We start from the raw sequence: 20521 nt of genomic DNA, 5'->3' as shown, positions 1-20521 counted from the left end.
TTCAGTGGCAGAGTACCGAGCACCAGTTTGGAGTCGATCGCCACACACTAAACTGATGGATACACAGTTACGTGCCACCATGCGCATCATCTCTGGTGCCCTACGTTGGGCTTCATTCCCATGACTTCCAGTTCTAAGCAATACTGCTCTTCTTTATATCAGTCGAGGGGTTATCACTGGCAAGTTACTGAAGTAAATAGGCGCCAACTCAAGCCTACCGCTGCATGACCTTTTTCAACCACCAACAGCACGTTTGCCATCACGGTCTCATCTGCCACGCCAGAATGTTATGGAGGAAACACTCTGGTGAGAGGAATGGATATCTGTTATAATCCCCAACCAGTCCCTTGTCGTTGACACCACAATTTGTCTGCCTGGTTTTGACCTGCCCTGTTGCCAGTGGTCCCTGTTGAACAGGTTCGGGACCAGGCAAAGTCTCTGTGCAGCCAACTAGTATTGCTGGGGCCTTCGTGACAGCCCTTTGTGCAGCTGCAGCGCAACACAGACGATGTTGCACATTGTCGATGAATGCCTGCCGACTAGGTTCAGCGGTGGCCTAGAAGAACGGCATCACACCACTAAAGATGCCATCGCTTGGCTAGACAACTATGCACACACTAAAACTGCTGCAAAGAGCTGTGTTGACTTGCAGAAAGGTTTAGTTCTTTCAATGTAGAAGGCCAGAACCAGTTTAACATCTAAGATATGCAGTCAACGTTCCTCATCAGTTCTGTGAGGCTTCGGGAAGAAGACAGGCAGAAAAATGTCCTGATTGTTGTGGTACTGTGACACTACCTTTGGTAGGAAGGCTGGGCGCAGCTAAACTTTGTCGCTGAAGAACACCACGTAAGGGGGCTCTGAAGTCAAGGTTCTCATCTCAGAGACCCACCCTGGCCAAGGTAATTGCCACAAGGAAGGCAACTTTCCACGAGAGGACCAGTAGAGAACAAGATGCCAACGGCTCAAAGGGGGGAGGGGGGGGACCTGTGAGCCTTGACAGTACCAGATTTAAGTCCCATGGGGGAATCAGGTTGCGAACCTCCAGGTAGAGCCTCTCTAAACCCTTCAGGAACCGAGACGTCATTTTGTGGGAGAAGACCGATCTACCTCAGACCAGAGAATGGAAGGCCAAGATGGCTGCCAAGTGAACCTTAACTGACAATACAGCCAGGCATTGGTGCTTCAAATAAAGCAGATAGTCCAAGATGGACTGCAGGGATGACCGATATGGAGAGAGATTCTATTCTGAGGCCAAACAAGTGAAACACTTCCACTTTGCCAAGTAGGTCACTCTGGTGGAAGGTTTCCTGCTGCCTACCAAGACCTGCTAGACATGCTCCAAGCAGGCTTGCTCCTCTGGATTCAGCTATACAGCAGCCGTGGCATCAGGTATAGGGAGGAGATGTTCATATGGCGCAGCCAGTCTTGATTCCTCTAGATCAAGTCAGATTGGAAGGATCTGCCACCACCTCGTCCGGAGAGGACGACGAGGTGGCTAGTGGAACAGGAAGAGCTGTAGCATCCCCCTCATAGAATATCAGGTTGGAAGGGACCTCAGGAGGTCATCTAGTCCAACCCCCTGCTTAAAGCAGGGCCAATCTCTAATTTTTGCCCCAGATCCCTAAATGGCCCTCTCAAGGATTGAACTCACAACCCTGGGTTTAGCAAGCTAATGCTCAAACCACTGAGCTATCCCACCCACCCTCAGCTTGTCTCACGTCCCTTTGGGCCAACTTGGCAACCTCAGTACCATGGTCAGTCCCATAATTGGGATACAGTGACAGGTGGGATAGTGTCGCTGTCTGCCTCTCAGATACCGTAAGTACGACTGCTGAGAATGGGGACCTGGTACCAGAGGGAACCCCCACGGGCTCCAGCCCTGCCACTGCATGGGCCAGCCCGATGGCCAAGCTGCAGCACCAGTGCCGCAGTCCAGTGCATATGCTGGTAACCAGTACTACTACTTGAGACACTACAGACTCCACCTCAAATTCTGATGAGATCTCTTCACCTTGAGACCATGGCGGAGCCGCACCCGGTTCCACTTCCCTGTGGTGCTGGGGCACTAATGACAGATGCCAGGCCAGGGATCATTGAAGTGGGGCCATACAGCGCTTCCCTCTGGAAGGTGCTGCTGCCACTGTGGAGCTGTCCAGTCTGTGTGTCCCTCTATCCTCAGTAGCCTTGGCCAGGTCAGGACCTTGGGGAGTGGGCGGTACTGGGAGCGACAATCAGTCTTTTGCATCCTGGAACACCTCCAGTGTCGAGGGGGCTCGCAGGTGCAAGGGACCACAATTGCTCCCGGGATTTGAACACGAGTCCTGAATAGGGCTCAGCACCCTTGGCAGGGTCGCTGAAGTAGACTGCAGCTCTGGGGAGCGTGAGTGGCCCCGCACTGATCTCAGCATGTCACCTGCTCCCCTTGCGTCCCTTTTCGGCGCCAGCAAGCACCCTCTCCCCGCACACTGTTTCTTGTGCCTCTTCCTTGGCACCAGAGATGATGAGTGGTGCTGGGAAGAGAATGGTGCTGGCGCTGCACTTCGCACTGATCAGAGCAGGACGGCTCCGAAGATGGTCTGAGGGCTGCCTCCATTAGTAGAGCCTTCAAATGAATGTGTCTATCCTTTTGAGCCCTTGGCCCAAAACCTCTGCAGATCATACACTTGTCTTTGATGTGAGCTTCCCTGAGGTACTTCAGACAAGCTGAATGCAGGTCGCTCACGGGCATAGGTTTGTCACAGGTGGAGCACGGCCTGAAACCCGGAGACCTGGGTATGCCCAATCCGCAGGACAAAGTCCCCCAAAGACTGGAACAACTATCTACACTTTAACACTCACTATCTTAACTAGGCTAACTAGAGAGAACTATATACAACAGAAACAAGTCCAAACCACTAGAGCAGGAAAGCCTTGCAAGAGCAAGAAGCCGTTACAGCAACCATCACAGGCGGTAAGAAGGAACAGAGGGTGGGGGGATCTCTTATACCGGTGCATAAGCTCTATGGATACCATGAAAGGAGGAAAAAAATCTCTGGCAACTGTGCACTTCCCATGCACACCCCTAACATGGAATCAACATGAGCAAGCACTCGAAGAACCACTTTTAAAGTCACTTTTCAGAGCAGATGAAAAATATTATTGTACTTGAAAACTATCACTACAATAATTTTATTTTTAACTGATACATATTTTGTCCATATTCTTTTGTTAGTTTCACTCAGTGAAATGATGCAATGTGCATTTTGTTTTTGACGAACTTCCAATAAACTTTACTACTGTACAATAGTCATGTTAATTCTCTCAAATTATATTGGCTCAAATTTGGACCAAATTAAAGCTTCAACAACATTGTAATAGTTATAGGATTTTACTAAGTACTTCATTCAAATGCTAATCTAAGAACCTGTCAAGTCAAGTTTCATATAAAACTTAAGCTTTATGAAAATCACCTTTTCAAAACTCATGACTAAAACAAACGTTACGATTCACTTTGAAAAATTTAAGTGGATTCAGGTTTTTTTTTTTTTTTTTTTTTTTAAAAAGAATTGTCTACATTACTTACAACCCAAACTTTACAATCTTGTACTTGAGGATAAGAAAGGCAAAGCGACTAGAGATAGGTCATAAGTGAAGCCAGTTAGTCTAAGTCAATTTCCCTTGTCAAAGCTTTAAAAAAAAAAAAGCATATAGTGAAAATTAAATTAGATTTTAAAATTTCTTTCAAGTTTTAACATCTATGGTGTTATTAGTAACAAATAAGGAAAAATGAAGGTTATACACTTGCAACCACAACTATTTGAGATGCTTCTTCACATTCACATTCTTGGGATGTGCCAACAGTGTAGCTTGGACCAGTGTAAACTTCTATTAGCAGTGCCCTTTGGAGCACTCTTGTACCTCCCAATGTTCAGAAAAAGGGGCCATAAGGGGGCAGCCCAACTACCCCAGTTCCTTCCAGTGCCTCCTCAGGTCCAAAATTATAACTGGGACTCTGAGAAAGAGGGGAAGGTGAGGAGTGTGAATGGGCAGAGGCTCATCTAAAAGAACAACGGTTACAGATTAGTAATCTTCACTTCTCTGCACGGTCTCTGCACATTCCCAACTCTTGGGCATTAGGAAGACAGTACTTTGATGGAATGAGGAGGCCCAGTTAAATAAAAATTGTAATATTGATTTACCAAACTGTGCATCTGAGACAGATGCCAAAACAAAGGAATAATGTTTTGTGAAAGTGTAACTCAAGATCCAAGAGCAGCTCCACAGATTTCGAATATGGGATTATGTCTAAAGCAGGCTCTGGAGAAGGCCTTTGCTCTAGCTGAGTGCTCTCTCAGCCCTTCTGCAAAATGAAAACAGTGTGTTTACAACATTCTTCAATATAGAGTCTAACCTACTTAGAAAGGCATTAGGATGGGATTGCTTTTATTCTCTCCCATATGAGAAAAATAGTCCAGGTGATTTCCTGTTTTCCTTAGATCTAGTAAATGGAAGGCTAATAATGTTCTCTTAGCATCGAAGGTGCTTCCCCTGAGTTAGACCTAAGGAAAAATACTGGCAAGTTAACGGAAAGACAATGTGGCCTACTGGCTAAAAAACTGAACTAGGACTCTTGGGACCAGGATTCTAGCCCCAGCTCTGCCACTGGCCTTTTTGCCTCAGTTTCCCCATCTGTAAAATACACCGATCTACAGATGAACAGTACTATGTAAGCGATAAGTATTTTTTATTTAGGGACTGGTTGAAATGGAATAGTTACTATAGTAGGGACAAATTTCAGATGTGGATGAAGAACCACTTTATCTTTGTGAAAGGCTGTAAAAAATGGGGGGAAGTCATGAGAGCTCACTCTCTTAGCGGATGTGATAGGTATACTAAAAGCGGTCTTAGCTGAATAATGAAACAATGAACATTCTCTCATGGGTTCAAAGGACGTTTTGTGAGTTGAAGTAGTACTAAATTGAGGTCCCATGTAGGTTGAAGTTCTCTAAACTTCATTAACCCCTTCCAAGAAGTTTTACTGTAGCATAGGTGAATATAGTCTTTTACCTAATGGAGTAGTGATGAGCCAAGATGGCTGCAACATGTACTTTTACCAACAACGTGAAGAGTCCATTCTAGTTTACATATTTATATGGACCCCATTACCATAGTATCTAAGGCCTGGTCTACACTTAAATTTAGGCCAACATAGCTATGTCCATCAGGAGTCTAAAGAATACAAACCATAGCTATGCCAACCCTAGCCTCCGGTGTAGATGCAGATAGGTCAATAAATAACCTAGCGACTGTCACACGGGGAGTGGCATTCCTATACCAATAGAAAAACCCTTTCCATCAGTGTAGGCTGCATCTGTATTATGGGGTTATAATGGCATAATTACAGTGCCATAGCTATACCAGTATAGACCCCATAGTGTAGACGCTTACAGTCTCACAATCTTTCACTATATTCATTCTTACACCACCGTCAGGTAAGGAAGTACTCTTGGCCGCATTTTACAGATCGGTAACAGAGATTAAACAACCGACCCACGGTCACATAGAACATTTGCAAAAAGAGCAGGGAATTGAACCTGTCTCTCTCAGGTCCCAAGCTAATGCCCTAATCAGTGGGCCATCTTTCCTCTTGAGTCTCAAAAATTTCAAATCAAGTACATATAAACTGAATACTAACTGAAGCTGGGTTTATGGTATTATTGGTTGCCCACAAAAATAATCTTTTCTACTGTTATCAAAACAGATGAGGTGACGACTTCCTAAAGTTTAACAGACTCATGTACTTTCACTTAACAGGACAGTTCTAACTCTGTCAAAGTCATATGGCCCATGCTGGGCAAGCAGAGACAGCATGGATCCAGATAACAAATCTGAACTCTCTGCTGGGTCAATAATTTCAGAATTGCAGGAAGAAACAGTAAATTGTCCTGTGACAGTTGCAGTATATACTTCTGGGGAGTGTTTCTGTGTCACTGCGCATGTGCTGAATTCATGTCCCCTGCAGATTTCTTTGCTTCTCTGTAGAAAAATTACTTGTGGTGGCGAAGCAAGGGGAAGCTGCAAGAGTGGTCAGGCACCCCTTCCCGGCAGCGCAGGCAGGTTGGTTTGGGCACCAGTAGAGACTTAAATCACCAACAGGAAGTGTGTGCGCGCGCACGCATGCCCCTCTCACTCACTATTGCGGCATGCTTGGCATGGAGGGGCAGGGCTTTGGGGTGTTTCTGAGAAGGTAGGTGTAGGGCAGGCTCTGTCCCCTCAGACAGAGCACAATGTAGCAGCCTGCCTGCATAGTGAATTATTTCCACTGTCTTTGTGAATTCCCCCAGGAGTATAAAACAAGTGTAAAAGTTTTAAGGCTCCTTTACATTGTCAGAGTGGTATAAAAGACTAGTGTGGCCTTATAAATGCTTGTGGTGATTAGGACTGGTCTAAATTTTTGGACTGAAAAAATTTCCTATCAAAATGCGCTCCATGAATTGTTTGCTGCTGACATTTCTGGAGATGGTCAATAGCCAATATAAATTGTGTGTTCGATTCCCCAGCCCTTATCACTTGCCTATATTGTAACACTGAGCATAGGACTACATATATTTGTTGACTAAACTCGAAATAAAGGTTGAAACCTAGCTACATTACTATTAGGCAAGGGGGGTTGCTCTCCACTCCCATTCTCTATCCCCTATATTGTAGTTTAAATAAATTACTGAAATAATTGACACCAGAGTGACCATATTGCGTTATTTTGACAAATAAAATATGCAGAATTTTGCAGACTTTTAAAATAAGTAAGTATATCCAAGAATTACTATTGTCTTCCACAGGATGGAACAATCAAAATCATCTTGGCTTTTCTTGTTTAATTTCCCCGAGAACTGTCTGAATTAGATGTGGAAAAAGGTGGAGGGAGAGAGAACTACAATGCTTTCTCCACTCTAGAAGAAACATTTGAGATAGGCTGGTTGTCTGCTCTTGCTCTGGAGCAAAACCTTTAGATATTTGGAGCTATATTTTTTTGCAAATAAGACTCTCTCCGGATAGTTCCACACAAGGAGATGATGTTCTTGAGTGACTAACTCATGCTAAATGTGCAAGTCTCTGCTGATCTGATAGTATATTGTCCTTGTCTGTAAGGTGGACAGCTACAGGATAAATCTGGTGTATTATGAACCACTCAGAGAATTTTGGCCTCTTTGCACAGCTAACTGGAATGTGCTCCCCCTGCTTCTTCATGTGAAATATCACTGTAGTATTGTTAGTAACTACTTGAACTATTCTGCAAAGCAGATGGGGGAGAAAAGAGCAACAAGTTGGGCTCTGAATTCCTAATTATATAACACTGATATGGAGCTTTTTCTCCCATAAATTCCAGTGACTGATTCTTAAATTCTTGCAATCAGTTCCACACTCCAGACTGAAAGAGTCAGAGGTGGCTATGGAAGACAGAGCTGGGTTGTTGAATGCAACTCCTCTGAGGACATTGATGTGCAGACCACCATATGAGGGTTAGGGATACATCCTAGGTAGTGTCAAATTCATAAATATGTTGCCTATATTGGGCATATATAGCATCCTGCTAGCCAGTGCTGTAGAAGCCTCATCTTTAAATGAGTTTATGGAGTTACGTATGTCACTGAAGTCATAAGGCCCACCAAACTAAGGAAGAACACTGTTTGAAATTAATTTTCCTGTAGTACTTCTATTGCTATAAGGATTTTTAAATACCTTTTCTTCTGGAAGAAAAACTGTATTTGAGAGTCCATAACAGCCCTAATAAAAACTATAATCTGGATCGGAAATTGTGGGTCTTCCACTTTATCTTGAACACCAGTGTTTGGAATAGAGTCATGACTGTGTCATATCCTTTGCTACGTCCTTCTATGAGGATATCCTAGTGAGCCAATCATCCAAACAAGTAGACATGGATGCCCCTACACTGCAAATGTGCTGCTTCCATTGAAAGGCACTTTGTGAACACGCAAGGTGCCGTAGACATGCCAAATAGACTTTTGCATCGAAAATACTTAAGGTTGGTTATGAGAAAACATCACCACCAGTACAAAAAGATATTCTGAGATGAGAATAGGTACCCTCTAAATCAAGAGGTCCCAAACCAAGCGTAGGTGGATAAAAAAAGGATAATCGCAGCTAGGATAAGGATGAGGAATTTGAACTTTCTAATGAAAGAGTTAGCTTCCAAAGGTATGAAAGGGGTTGGGAGACATCTATAATTGTTTGAGATCAGAAAATACAAGAAATAAAATCCCTTCCCATGAAACTCTTTAGGAACTTCCTTTATGGCACCTGACTCTACTAATGAATGAGCTACATGTTGGAGAAGATGCATCAGTCGGTGACAGTACTCCAGGTATTTTAGAAAAAGGAGAGTTTGTTTCTAAATGAAGGGCAGATAACTAATATGTTTTAAAAACTCGTCTGTAGTTCCCATACATCCCTTCAATCCTGAGGCTGAAAGGCTTGTGCAGAGATTGACGATGCTGAAGATCTCCCCTTCGCTTGTGGTTTCTAGGATTTACTTCTCTGCTGATGAGGAACAGAAGGCTTTTCTTGGTATTGGTTCCACTGCAGTGAACAGAAGCAGAAGCTGGGTATGGTTATCACTGGTTAAAAAAACACTGGGACCTCAAATCTTTTTAGTTGAGGACTGAGCAATCTTGAGACCTTGTAGCACACCTGGTGTCTTTCATTTTCAATAGAACCTTGTCTGCTCTACATCTGAACAGCCCCTTCACCGTCAAACAAGAATTTTCCTACTTGGTTCTTAGCTCCAGAAGAAGGCCAGATGAATATATCCAAGAGTACAGCTTCAAAATAACTGTGGATGCTACAGCTCCAGAAGCCACATCAGAAGCAGTGAAGTATGCTCTCAAGGAGTGCTTAGCAACTAACTGATCTTAGCTGCATTGGGCATTGGCCAGTTCTCTGGTCTTCCAGCACTGACTGAGCAACACAGTGCAGTTTTGTCCCATAAGTAATAAGGGAGAACTCAGTGTCCAGTTTCTCACCTTCTGTATCTGAAGGAGTACTGTGGATTTCACCCCTTCAGCAATTTGAACCACCACTACCAATGATTCTGGAACTGGAGGGGTTTAAAAGAACAAAAAACCATTAGGAGACAGTTGATATAATTTATCTATATTTTCAGAAATTGCCAGTCCTTCATTATTCTTATTCACAGACCAGGATAGATGCTGGATTTAATCAGATAATTCTGCCTGCTATAATAAACCATCAAGAACTGATAAATTAATCTTACTCCTAGAGATGAACCCAAAGTATCAGAAAACAGGTTTGTAGATTCCTTTAAGATTATCAAAGGGATAAACTAGAGCACCTTCTGGAGAGAAAAAAAGATGGATGCATCCACAATGTCATCCAGCGAAGTATGAAAATCCACATCCATATCTACATTGAGAGGTTCAACTGGCCTCTAGCATACCTGGGATAAGTAAAGGAGACTGCTCCCTTGATATCACAGAGTGACAGATCTAGGCAGGGTCACTCCAGTGCAGGACATTTCTCTTCAACTCTTTTGGAAGAAGGCTCCCTTAGTAGCTGTCTTTTTTTCAGTCCTTTTAAAATCAGGATAATACAGAAGGGAAAGCCAATATGGTGACAATGCCCATAGTGCTACCTCCCAGTTCTACCAGTAACCAATAGGAAATTCCAACTCAATTTCTGGGTGAAGGAGGGTGATCTTGGTCAGAAAGATTGGAATCCAGAAGTTCAATAATGCTTTCTAGGTCTCCTGATCCGTTCCCTGGGAAAGTAAGAGCAGAGAAAAGCATCAGGCCAGTAGTTGAGACCTGATTCTGGATCTGGGTGTGGCTCCAAAGCCCAGTCTGAGGAAGTTTCCAAGCGTGACAACAACAGCCTGGTAAAGCAAAAAGCCAAAAAAGAGATTAGACTTATTAGCTTGGGGGAGCTTCATACATCTCCCAGGAAATTTGTGTAGCTAGGGAAACTGATTACACCTTGAAAGAATTTTTCTTTATTTCTAAAGAAAAAAGAAGGAACCAGCCTCACCACCTTACACTTCTTTTCTTTATATCTAGAATTTAAAGATAAAGAAATGTATCCAGTGCTGCATAAGAGGCCCACAAATCCAAAGATACACAAATTAGGATGTTCCAAGGGTCCAACACAATGAACTGAGCCATCATGGTAACAATGGATCCAAGAGAAACTGATAGTTACACGAAAGTATCAGGAGCCTTATCAAGCTTACAATGAAGTTTCAAGCATGGAACTCACGACTTCAGATCCAGGGCAGTTTGAAGTTATGTAATAAAGCTTTGGTCCTCTATATGCTGTGGCTTCTGAGGTGGGACCTTATGGATATGCTTTTGTACCATCATTGTTTGGAATTGAAAGTACTTAACGCTTACGAGTATACCCCACAGTGTCTCTTTAAGTAGAGACTGACACTTGTGAAGCCAAATATTTATGCTCAGTCAGAATCAATCTTTATGAATCTTCATGACCACTATCTTTGGTTTCACTCCAGCCAAGGAAGCAGATACCTGCACTCAGGCTGTGCAGTGCTTTTTAAACCCTTTGAAGATAGGAACTCACGCTGGTTTCCAAGCACTTACAGATGTCTGCATTAGGAGTCAGAAGGCTTAGCTACTAAATGCTTAATTCTGATGCTATTTTCAGGCAAAACTACCTCCCTCACAAGCAGACCAAAACAATACATACAACCAAAACGGGAAAAACAGCAGGGCAAGAAGCACATCTCCTGAACCCTGGTTTCTTTGTCTTTGGTTCTAACATATGGTACCCAGGACCAAAGCCAGGAGGATCTTTAGGCAAAAAACAAGAAGAGCTAACAAAATTAAAATGGACCACATTAGGAGTGATTCATTCCAATTAGTTTGTGTCCAAGGTCTCAACAAGGCTCCTGGTCCATCTGCTATTGTCAGAACAAATGGGGGTAGTCCCTACTCCATGCCCCACCTTGTAGGGCTGCACCCTCTGAACAATCAAAGCCAGGAAGAATGGGGTAGAGGCATGAGAGGATTCCAGTGGGCTCTACTACTAGATGGCTCCCCTGGTCCAAGCTGCACCATTGCCACATCCAAAGAGTGTGAATGTGTAGATGTCACTCAAAGACTAACTCTGCTTTTGACAATATGATTAACCAGATGATGCATCTTTACAACCCTGTTACACCTACAAAATCAAAATGATATGAAAAGGGAAATCCAGTCACTCTAGCAAAGACTTCTGGCCAACTAAAGCAGTGAAACTGACATTCCAAATACAGTTATGCCAGCACTGATCACTGGTGGGTACCTCACCATGGGGACTCTGATTGTGGAGCAAAGATTAAAAACATGAGGAAGAAGGGAAAAATATTGGAGAAGCTCTTACAGTCACAAGGCAATCAAATATCAAAACAAAAAGCAGCAAGTCTTATGTGGGTTCTTTCCTCCTAAATGATTTTTCTGATTGGATTATGAGTGATTTTGTTTAATTACAAATATTAATATGGACTTTAGTTTTAAGGTGTTAGGATTTTAGTTTGAAAAAATATCAATTTACCTTTGGTGATCGTGGGTCAGGAGGACGGGCGTAAAGTTCATCTTCAGCCAGCTGAACTCCCGCAGGAACTGTTTCAGAGGGACGTGTACCATTGTAGAGATGAAATTTGCAGTGTGGATTTAAGGCCATTGCAAGCAGTTCAAGAAGAGGAAACCAATCTTGGGACAACTTGGCCACACATAGCTCTACTAGACGGTGAGTGTTGTTAATAATACACCTCTATTAAGAAAAAGATATTTAAAAGTTTTGGCAGATGATTGAAATGTAACAAATTATGAACTGTATTACTGCATTCACAGAAGCAAAGTTACAAAACTTTGTTCTTTGCTTCCTCGAAAAATTTGTCTGAGCTGAAGCTTCCATGCCTATTTTCATAATTGGGGGAAGAGGTTAAAATAAAATCTGAGCTAATCTTCTCAGTGTTTGAGTTATCAGTGGGTAGAAGAAATACATATCTTTTCTATTTAAATTTTTTTCCAGACTTATTTACTCACCAGTAACTCCACCACCTCAATTTTGGCTAGTACTTAATGAGAGGAAAATTTTAGTGTTTAAGAAGTCGTTAATGAGCATGCACAAATCAGCAAAGTTTCTAAAGGGTTTACCAAAATCTGAAGACATAGCTTCATGCCCCTGAACTATATAATTACTCTGGGGAGTAGAAAGGACATAGACGTGTCCACCATAACCAGGAGCCCAACAAGGGGTTGCACTGATAAACGCAGGAAGGGGACCTTGATACCTCATCATACCAGGCCCTACGTTTGATTTTTTTTCAACCCAAACTTCCTCCTAGCTCAAATGTAATCTCCTACTAACCCAATCTCTCTCCCTTCACCACTCGCCCTACAGGTCAGACCATGAAGCTGTGAGGAGCGAAGAGAAGGAAGGAGAAAATTTATTTCCCATAAGTCATGGAGTTGTGCAGAACTGTCAGAAAGAAGAGGATTTTCAAAAATTGTTCATGGCTGCAAATAAGCAGATGGCCTCTGCAGCTCCATCACTGTTTAAAATTATTTGCTTTTCATAAAATACAATACAAACTTACATGAATCTCAAACTTCCAGCCGCTCACCGCCTCATCTGTAAGGATTTTTGTGAAAGATATTGTTAGCCCATCTCGAAAAAATCGCTGACATGCTTCACTTTTAACATCAAGGCCTATTTAAAAGAGAAAAGGGAAAGATCAGTTAATATACTCCACTTTACTGGTTGTCTACAATGCTCACTTAACATTAAGAAGAGTCATATTTTGGACTTACACTTTTAACATCCAAGGATTTCAAAGTGCTTTACAAAAAATGAAGACCTAAAACATTGAGTAGGTAGCTATTATCAAGCTCCTTTTATAGACTGATAAACAGGTGGGGGGGGGGGGGAAGGGGTTCAGTGATTTTACTACTGGATAGACAGTGAATCAGTAGCAGAACTAAAAATGAAACACAGCAGCTCCGATTCCCAGTCTCCTACTCTAACCACTGACTTCTTCCTCCCTATTTTTAGATCTCAGCTCTTAATATTTGAAGAACTTCAATATACATTGAAGAGTTTCAGTTGTAGATATTGCCTAATGAAAGGAATATAGCCATGCAAACTAAAAAAAGAATAGCGTTCTGTCAGAAAGTGTCAAAATTCAGTACTAGACATTAAAATTGCCAATTAATTTTCTCTTCTCCTATCAAATTTCACTTAACATTTCGGCTTCAAAGTTTTCTTTACATGACTATGTAAATTTTAATTTGGTGAAACTAATTAATTCCCAAAAATTGTTTTTGATAGAACATCCTTTTAAAAATAGTATGTCCTATATTTAAATTGCTTTAAAAATTGTAAATGTTTTCTGCTCCCTTGAGACTTAAACAGTCTTTTGGGCATGTCAAATCAGAATACAAAACCACAACCCTTCCACTCCTTTTTCATTTTGTACACACTTGCGTTTTGTCTCTTCAGTTTGCTGGTAGTGGTAAAAACCAGCTTGCAGGGTACATAAGCAGAGTCATATTTACAATATAGACACTAAACACCCATCTCTAGGCCCAACATCCTTGAGACATGCAACTACAGAGAGCCTGAAACAATGGCTCTGAGAGGGGTGGACTTCCCCATACATCTCAAAGCAGTGTTAATTCTAAGACCCACCACTCTGGTAGGTCTCACCAATACTACCCCAGCAGAAGACTGTGTGAGGCAGGAAAAACTAGAGTTGGCCCTCCTCATTCACCCAAACAGATACACCTGCAGGGGTAAATACTAGAGGGCCCCCTTGCAGCTCCCCATGCCTCTCCAGGGAAGGGGAGGAGAGGAGAAGCCTAATGGTGTTCCTGCACTGAACTCACTCCAAAGCAGTACCTGAGAGCTATGCTAATGAAGAAGACAGGAAATGAAACTGACCATCAACGAAAACAGTGAAATCGACCATATACAAAATAAACAAAAAAGGAGGAAAGAAAAATACTGCACTCTTTCAGTTATGTTAGCCTTCAGGGTTACTTGAAACAGTACGCCCCAAATTTTCACACAGAAATGTAATTTTTAAGTTGACATTGTCCCTTTAAAGTTCATTTTTCATTTGAAAATAACTCAGTTCTGGGGACAGAAAAGAAAATATATATTCAATGTATTGAGTCACACATACACTGAATACAACAGTTTGCAGAAAATGAGTTCAAACCAATTCATTCAGGGAAATCAATGGCCTGTATTATTCAGGAGGTCAGACTAGATGATCACAATGGTCCCTTATGGCTTTATCTACAAATCTATGAAAAGAGGAATTACGTGAATATAAACTATTACATTAATAGCCAAGAGGTTGTATCCTGCACTGTTATTGTGCAGGACATGTTTCATTTTCAGTCCTGAAATCACACTCTTTATGCAATATGACATGTCCAGCCTCAGAAAACATTGACCAACCAACCACAGGCAATACTGGGGACCCAGAAAATATATAATTCCTGTTCTATTCAGTCTAGATGAATAATGGTCAAGACATGTCACTTCAAAAGAGTAACAGAAGATACACTTTTCCCTCCCCCACAATTCAACAGAGATTCAAAGAGGCACCCAGAAAGAGCTCAGTTCAGGGAGCTAGCAGTAACTCCTATATTTGAGTTGCCTAATACCCTCCATTATAAAATATTCTTTAATTCTTGTGATCTTTTGTGAGAAACTCTAACACCTCCACTGCAGCAGGTCTTTGAATTTCAGCAGAAATAAAGGGTTGAGTTATAAGTTGTTAAAACTTGACATTTCCTTTCCTCTTGCTTGCACCAGTCAGGAAAATGTTAGCAAAATGAAAAAATAACTGAACATGAACATTATAAAGAACCAGGTCCATACCACAAAATCATGAGCTGAGGGAGCACACACCATAATGGGAACACCCAGCAGCTGTCAGACCAGCTGTAGCAGGGGTTTTATGGGGGAAGCAGAGCATAAGAGCCAGGCATAATTTTTAAGTGTGCTTCTATTTTTTGTCATAATATATGTTATATAGCTCTATTATTAAAATTTAATTTTTGGAGTAGCTGCCACTATTCAAAAATAGTATCCCTGATTTTAGTTATTTTATAATTATTCAATAGCGAGCTGATAGGTACCATTCTTTCAATAAGTTGCTTCTCCAATCTCAGAAAAACCTCACACAACCACCCGAGTGCCTCTTTAAACTGAGAATATATTCTCTCCCTGAAAAAGAGTTTTCTCAAAGATTAAAAATAAAGTAAATACCATCAGACTGCCAGTGCCACAAAGTATTTTAATGGTTCAGTGATCCTCCTCCTATGTTACTCTTTCCCCCAAATTAGCAGGAGATAATACCAATACAACCACCTCATCTTATATAACACTCTTCATCAGTAGTTCTCAAAGTCACCTTACAGATAAGGACTCAGAGAGATGAAGTGACTGGCCCGTGGTCGCACAACAGTAGCTGAGTAAGAAACAGAACTCAGATCTTGAATCCCAGTCCAGTGCTCTATCCACTAGGCCACACAGTTTTTCAAAAAACATGCAACAACAAAAATAGTTTTGTTGTGTAATAGTCTAGTGGGCTACCAAAACAATATCTGGTTCCTCTGCTCTAAAGTTCTGGTGAGCTACAGATCTCAGTGCAAAATTACATCAATGCCAATATTAGGAACACAGTTATTCAATTTCAATCCCTTCTTCCAGTCCTCATCCTCTCTGTATCCATTCCACCAGATACCATTTGGATTTAAAGTTTAAGTCCACATATGGGTGGTAAGGTACCTAAACTCATAAAATCTCACTGAAGACTTACGTTTCCAGCAGATTAACAGAAAGGTTAAATCATAACAACAACAACAAGTCATCATTCTTGGAGTATATTGCCTCTGCATTTCCACACTTTCGAAGTTCAGAACCATTTAGCAAAAGAGTGCCCCACTTCAGAACAGCTAAGAACCTCACTCGTAAATCTGACTGTTCAGAGTTATAAAAGGGACAACAGCCTCAGCCATCCTCCATTCTTCAATGAGTGGGGAAAGATGTTACTTGTGTTGCCTACATGTACACACTTCCTAACAGTTTCTGGTAACCTCTCTTTCCACTTGTGGGAAAGTAATCTGCAGCATAAACTCCAGGGGTGGAATGACCAGTGGTAATTAACAGCAACTGTAGAAACATATGCCTAAAATTGATATTAGAACTAGCGCTAAATTCAGCTTAGAACATATTATATAAATGGAGCTCCAAATTGCAGCTTTGCAAATCATCTTCAGAAGGGTAGGGAGATGTGTGAAAAAGATTTCTCAGACTGATTGTCAAATCTGTTGCCTTGTAGTGGAGTGTGTAGGTGTTGTCCGCAGAGCAGCTGAAGAAGCTTTCTGTCTATATTTATTTGCTACACTACTGACAGTGTTGTGATTTTTTAAAGACAGACATAGCTGCTGCCAGCAGCCAAAAAACTCCTCAAACTAGAAACCAGAGGATTTCTTCCTACCAGCGTGCTGCAGCAGCAGACCCAAAGATGTAGCTAGTTGCATCTTTCAAATTTTTTTTTGAAAGGTAGCATTTGTATTGTCATTGAACAAATGTGACCTCTTGAGAGATCTTCTATGTTCACCTGAAGATTTCAGCCAGGCACACATGTCTACCAAAAGTCAATGGCCACTGGAGTCCCAGAGAACAGATCAACTGCACAGTAAGACGTGTGTATCACATCCAACCTTTGGTCTACGCTGCAATAAAAGACGAACTGCATGGCCACAGCTGGACCTGGGTCTGCTGAAGCTGGCACCCAGGGGTCAGGCTGCAGGGTTATAAAACTGCAGTGTAGAAGTTTGGGTTCAGGCTGCAACCTAGGCTCTGAAAGACCCTGTGAATTGGGCGTGCCTCAGAGACGGTCTTGAGCCCAAACACGTACATTGCCATTTTTTGCCTCACAACCCAAGCCAAAATCCATTAACCCATGCTCTGAGACTCCGTAACAAGGGATTTTTATCACGGTGTAGACATACCCTAGATATTTAGAACACCACAACTTTTTTCTTGAGCAGGTGCTTCAAAACAGGTGACTAACACTCATACAAAATAATTCCTGCAGGCCAGAACTGCCTGCTGACAACAACCTTTATTCCTTGCCAATTCTAGGAGTAAATATTTATCAGTGAGGTAAGTTCCTCCTAGTCCAACTATCCAAGGGTAAAGAACAGGCAATTTTATATTGTAATAAAAATATATATTTAAAACAGTACTATTCTTCCTCTAAGGCAGGGGTTCTCAAACAGGGGGTCATGAGGTTATTACATGGGGGGGGGGGGTTTGCGAGCTGTCAGTCTCCACCCCGAACCCTGCTTTGCATCCAGCATTTGTAATGGGGGTAAATATATAAAAAAGTGTTTTTTAATTTATAAAGGGGAAGGGGGGGGGGGTCGCACTCAGACAAACAATCATTAACTAAATCATTCTAATTGTTTTGGGTCACACTGTTTCTAATGGTTCCAAATCTTGTTTTCTAATATTATCCAAAGTGTCTAAATGTAGATTTTGAAGAAATGTTTTTAGCAAGGTATTTGTCAAAATTTTTCTGAGAAAAAAAATTAAACTTCAAAGTTTAAAATATAAGAATTTGTCAGGAAAATAGACCTGATCAGGTCTGATATGCAGGTAAAAATACAGAAAACAAGTGGGAAAGGATCAACAAGACTTATTTTATAGCTGTGGGCTCAGTGTTCCCCAGTGCTTGAGTCAAGGTAGAAAATTCATAGCTATGCTGTTTTCAAAAGATCTATGCAGCTTTTCATGCTGATCCAGGATGTGGGACTCTTGGATCTCAATTTATTAAAGAAATAAAGCTCCAACAGGGACATGGAGGACCTTTAAGGAGTTAGATTTACACATTCCTCTAGCAACCATTCATTGTATTTTCAACTTACCTTTTTTACTAAGATCAATAGCAGCTTCTAGAAGAACTTCTAACTCCCCTTTCGGCAACACAGGAACAACCCATCGAGGTCTGAATTTTTAAAAAAGTACTGCATTTTAATTAGGTTTCTGAAAAGAAATTGAAACGTATCTTCCCCCTCATTATGCCCTTAGGTTAGGATAAAAGTGTAAAATCTATTTTTAACCCACTAAAGAGGGCTCAACTTTAGAAAAAAAACCTCACCAACCCCCATCTCTTTTCTTATTTCCCCCCAAATCCGCAAATATGCAATCTAATACACAAACACAAAGCCAGGCCCATAAATTTTGATGGCAATGTTAAGAGATTTTACCTATAAACCACACGATTAGGAAGAGTACATCAAACTTAAAGTACCTGTTGATCATGTCATCCAACTTTGCCAGATCTGTGTGTGGAAATGCGGGCTCCTCATCTTCAAGTTGGGGTGGGGCATCCCCTTGACCCTGCTCATCAGGAGGGGTAGCTGGGGAATTCTCATTGGAAGAATCAGGTGAAGAAGTCTGAAATAAAAACATTTCAATGATTTAAATTAAATACTGTATGTACAATATTCATCCTACTTCTCAGATACTATAGTAGATGTACATCATTTACTCTTGGCTTCCTTTTTTCCCCCTTGAAATTTCATTTGAATTTTGAAAGCAAACAGAGAATGTCAATAAAATGTAAAAAAAAATCTTTAAAAAAAACACACCACCACAAAATATGACTATTTAAGGCTTTTAGAATTTAACTAAAATTATTTATTAGTCCAATTATATATTTTATTTAGTATTCAAGTAGTCTAAAAACAATGCTAGTTTCCTGGAATATGGAAAAAGGTGTCATTTGAAACAAAGTTGGTCCATGATTTTGTTGTTAGTGGACCAACTTTCTATTTCTCATTGAAAAGGCCAAAATCAGGGCTTTGGGAATTCTGTGCATGAAAGAGTGTCTTAGCGAAAAGGAGGGATGCTCTTTGTGCAAGTAGAAGGTCTTCAAAGATGCACGAAAGAATGGAGGTGGTCTGTCCACAATGATGGAAGTGTAGGGAGATCAGGTGTCTCATTTCAAGATGGACGATGTCATTGGGAGTGAGGAGCATGCATGTTGAGTGTCAAGTGTAGAGAACAGCTAGCAGAAACAGTGCAAACTGCAAGGCTGAGGCAATAAATCACCTCACGTATTTATGACAAAATAAGGCAACTGCCAATACACACAAAATCTGTTTGTATTACAAACTCTGATGGTCCAATATAAATCTGCCCCCTAGTTTATCTTGTGACTTTCTGAAAGGCTCCCCCACTTCTAAATTTATCGAGTGTAAAATTACGGAAAGCAATGCATAGTGTGAAGACTCAGCTATACACGCCTTGCTCGATATATTCCACCTTGACTCCACAAGTCAGGAGCCTCCCTGAAGGGGAATGTTGATTTGGTGCATGGCAGCTAGATTGTACTGAATCCAGCCAAGATAACTGGCTCACACTGAAACAAGATTGAATGAGCAATGGTTGGCAAGCATTGCCACTATGAATTCTATGCCCTGGTTGGGTTCTCCTGGTTGTATGGATCACAGATAGTTGATAAGACAAATTACACAGGGAGTACACATGTCTTCCACTGATCATGAAGAACCACATGCTAAAGATTTCTATTTATATAACCTGTTTGGTGTTGGTTATACCCCTGCTCTCTCTTGTGGGAATCTGGTACCTGCCAAGCAAGCCTTGATTTTCTTTTAATGTGACTATTGTTATTCCATCATCTACAGTTTGCCAGCTGCAGGAAACAATTTCTTTACTTGTCCAAAATGCAGCACATATGAACTTAACATTACCTCCCTTCCTTCTTACAGCAGTTGCCAATAAATTACAAACCACCAATATTAAGCATGATTTAAATCAAGCAGGAACCTTGCTTTAAATCTACTTTAGTTATATTCCTAAAAAGAGATCAATTCTAACTGGTTGGTACTACCATTTAAACACGTTGATTTGCAACTAAACAAAGCCTTTACACTGAATTTGGTACTTATTTTTGCTACCCAGGATGACATTTATTTAAGCAAATTATTTATTTAAGCAATTATATCACTCAACATATTTATTCATAATCTTAATTTTTATATTTTTTCAGTATGTTAGAAAATGATGAGGGATGCATTTCTTTATTTACTAGATAACTTTTTTATTCCAAATTCATCCTCTCAAAATGCATCTGGATGGAAACTGACATTCAATTAAAAACAAATGGAAACAGCACTTTCAAATTGTTTTTATTAGTTAAAACTAACTTAAATGTGCTGACACAAGAAAATAAGATTATCAAATCATGTTTTTTTTAGTTAAAATTGATTTATTAAACAAAAGTATTAACTGTACTTAGTGAGTTGATTTCTCCTCAGAGCATTCTGTGCCAAAAAACTAAATTCTGTGCACAATATTTTAAAATTATGCAAATTTTATTTGTCAAATAAATGTGGAGGCTCCAGCATGGCACTGGGGAGCAGAGGCCACTGACTGCACAGAGGTGGGAGATCACTGT

General features: G+C 41.0%; 1 protein-coding gene across 6 annotated transcripts in view; it reads right to left on the bottom strand.

Moving 5' to 3' along the window:
- The window catches only part of USP9X (ubiquitin specific peptidase 9 X-linked), a 654895-nt gene that overhangs the window by 144946 nt on the left and 489428 nt on the right, over positions 1-20521 (bottom strand). For 5 of the 6 annotated variants that reach the window (XM_073358602.2, XM_073358592.2, XM_073358612.2 and 2 more), the window contains 4 exons: positions 18350-18495; positions 17964-18043; positions 12611-12723; positions 11563-11781 (listed from right to left, as the gene is read on the bottom strand). In XM_073358602.2, coding sequence (XP_073214703.1) covers positions 11563-11781; positions 12611-12723; positions 17964-18043; positions 18350-18495 — 558 coding nt within the window. The remainder of the gene's footprint in view (positions 1-11562; positions 11782-12610; positions 12724-17963; positions 18044-18349; positions 18496-20521) is intronic. The other variant, XM_078854327.1, reaches the window with a different exon arrangement.

Source organism: Lepidochelys kempii, chromosome 1 (assembly GCF_965140285.1).
Source record: "Lepidochelys kempii isolate rLepKem1 chromosome 1, rLepKem1.hap1, whole genome shotgun sequence".
Lineage (NCBI taxonomy): Eukaryota > Metazoa > Chordata > Testudines > Cheloniidae > Lepidochelys > Lepidochelys kempii.
The sequence above is the reverse complement of the archived record's forward strand: the minus strand, read 5'-3'. Positions and strand labels throughout refer to the sequence as shown.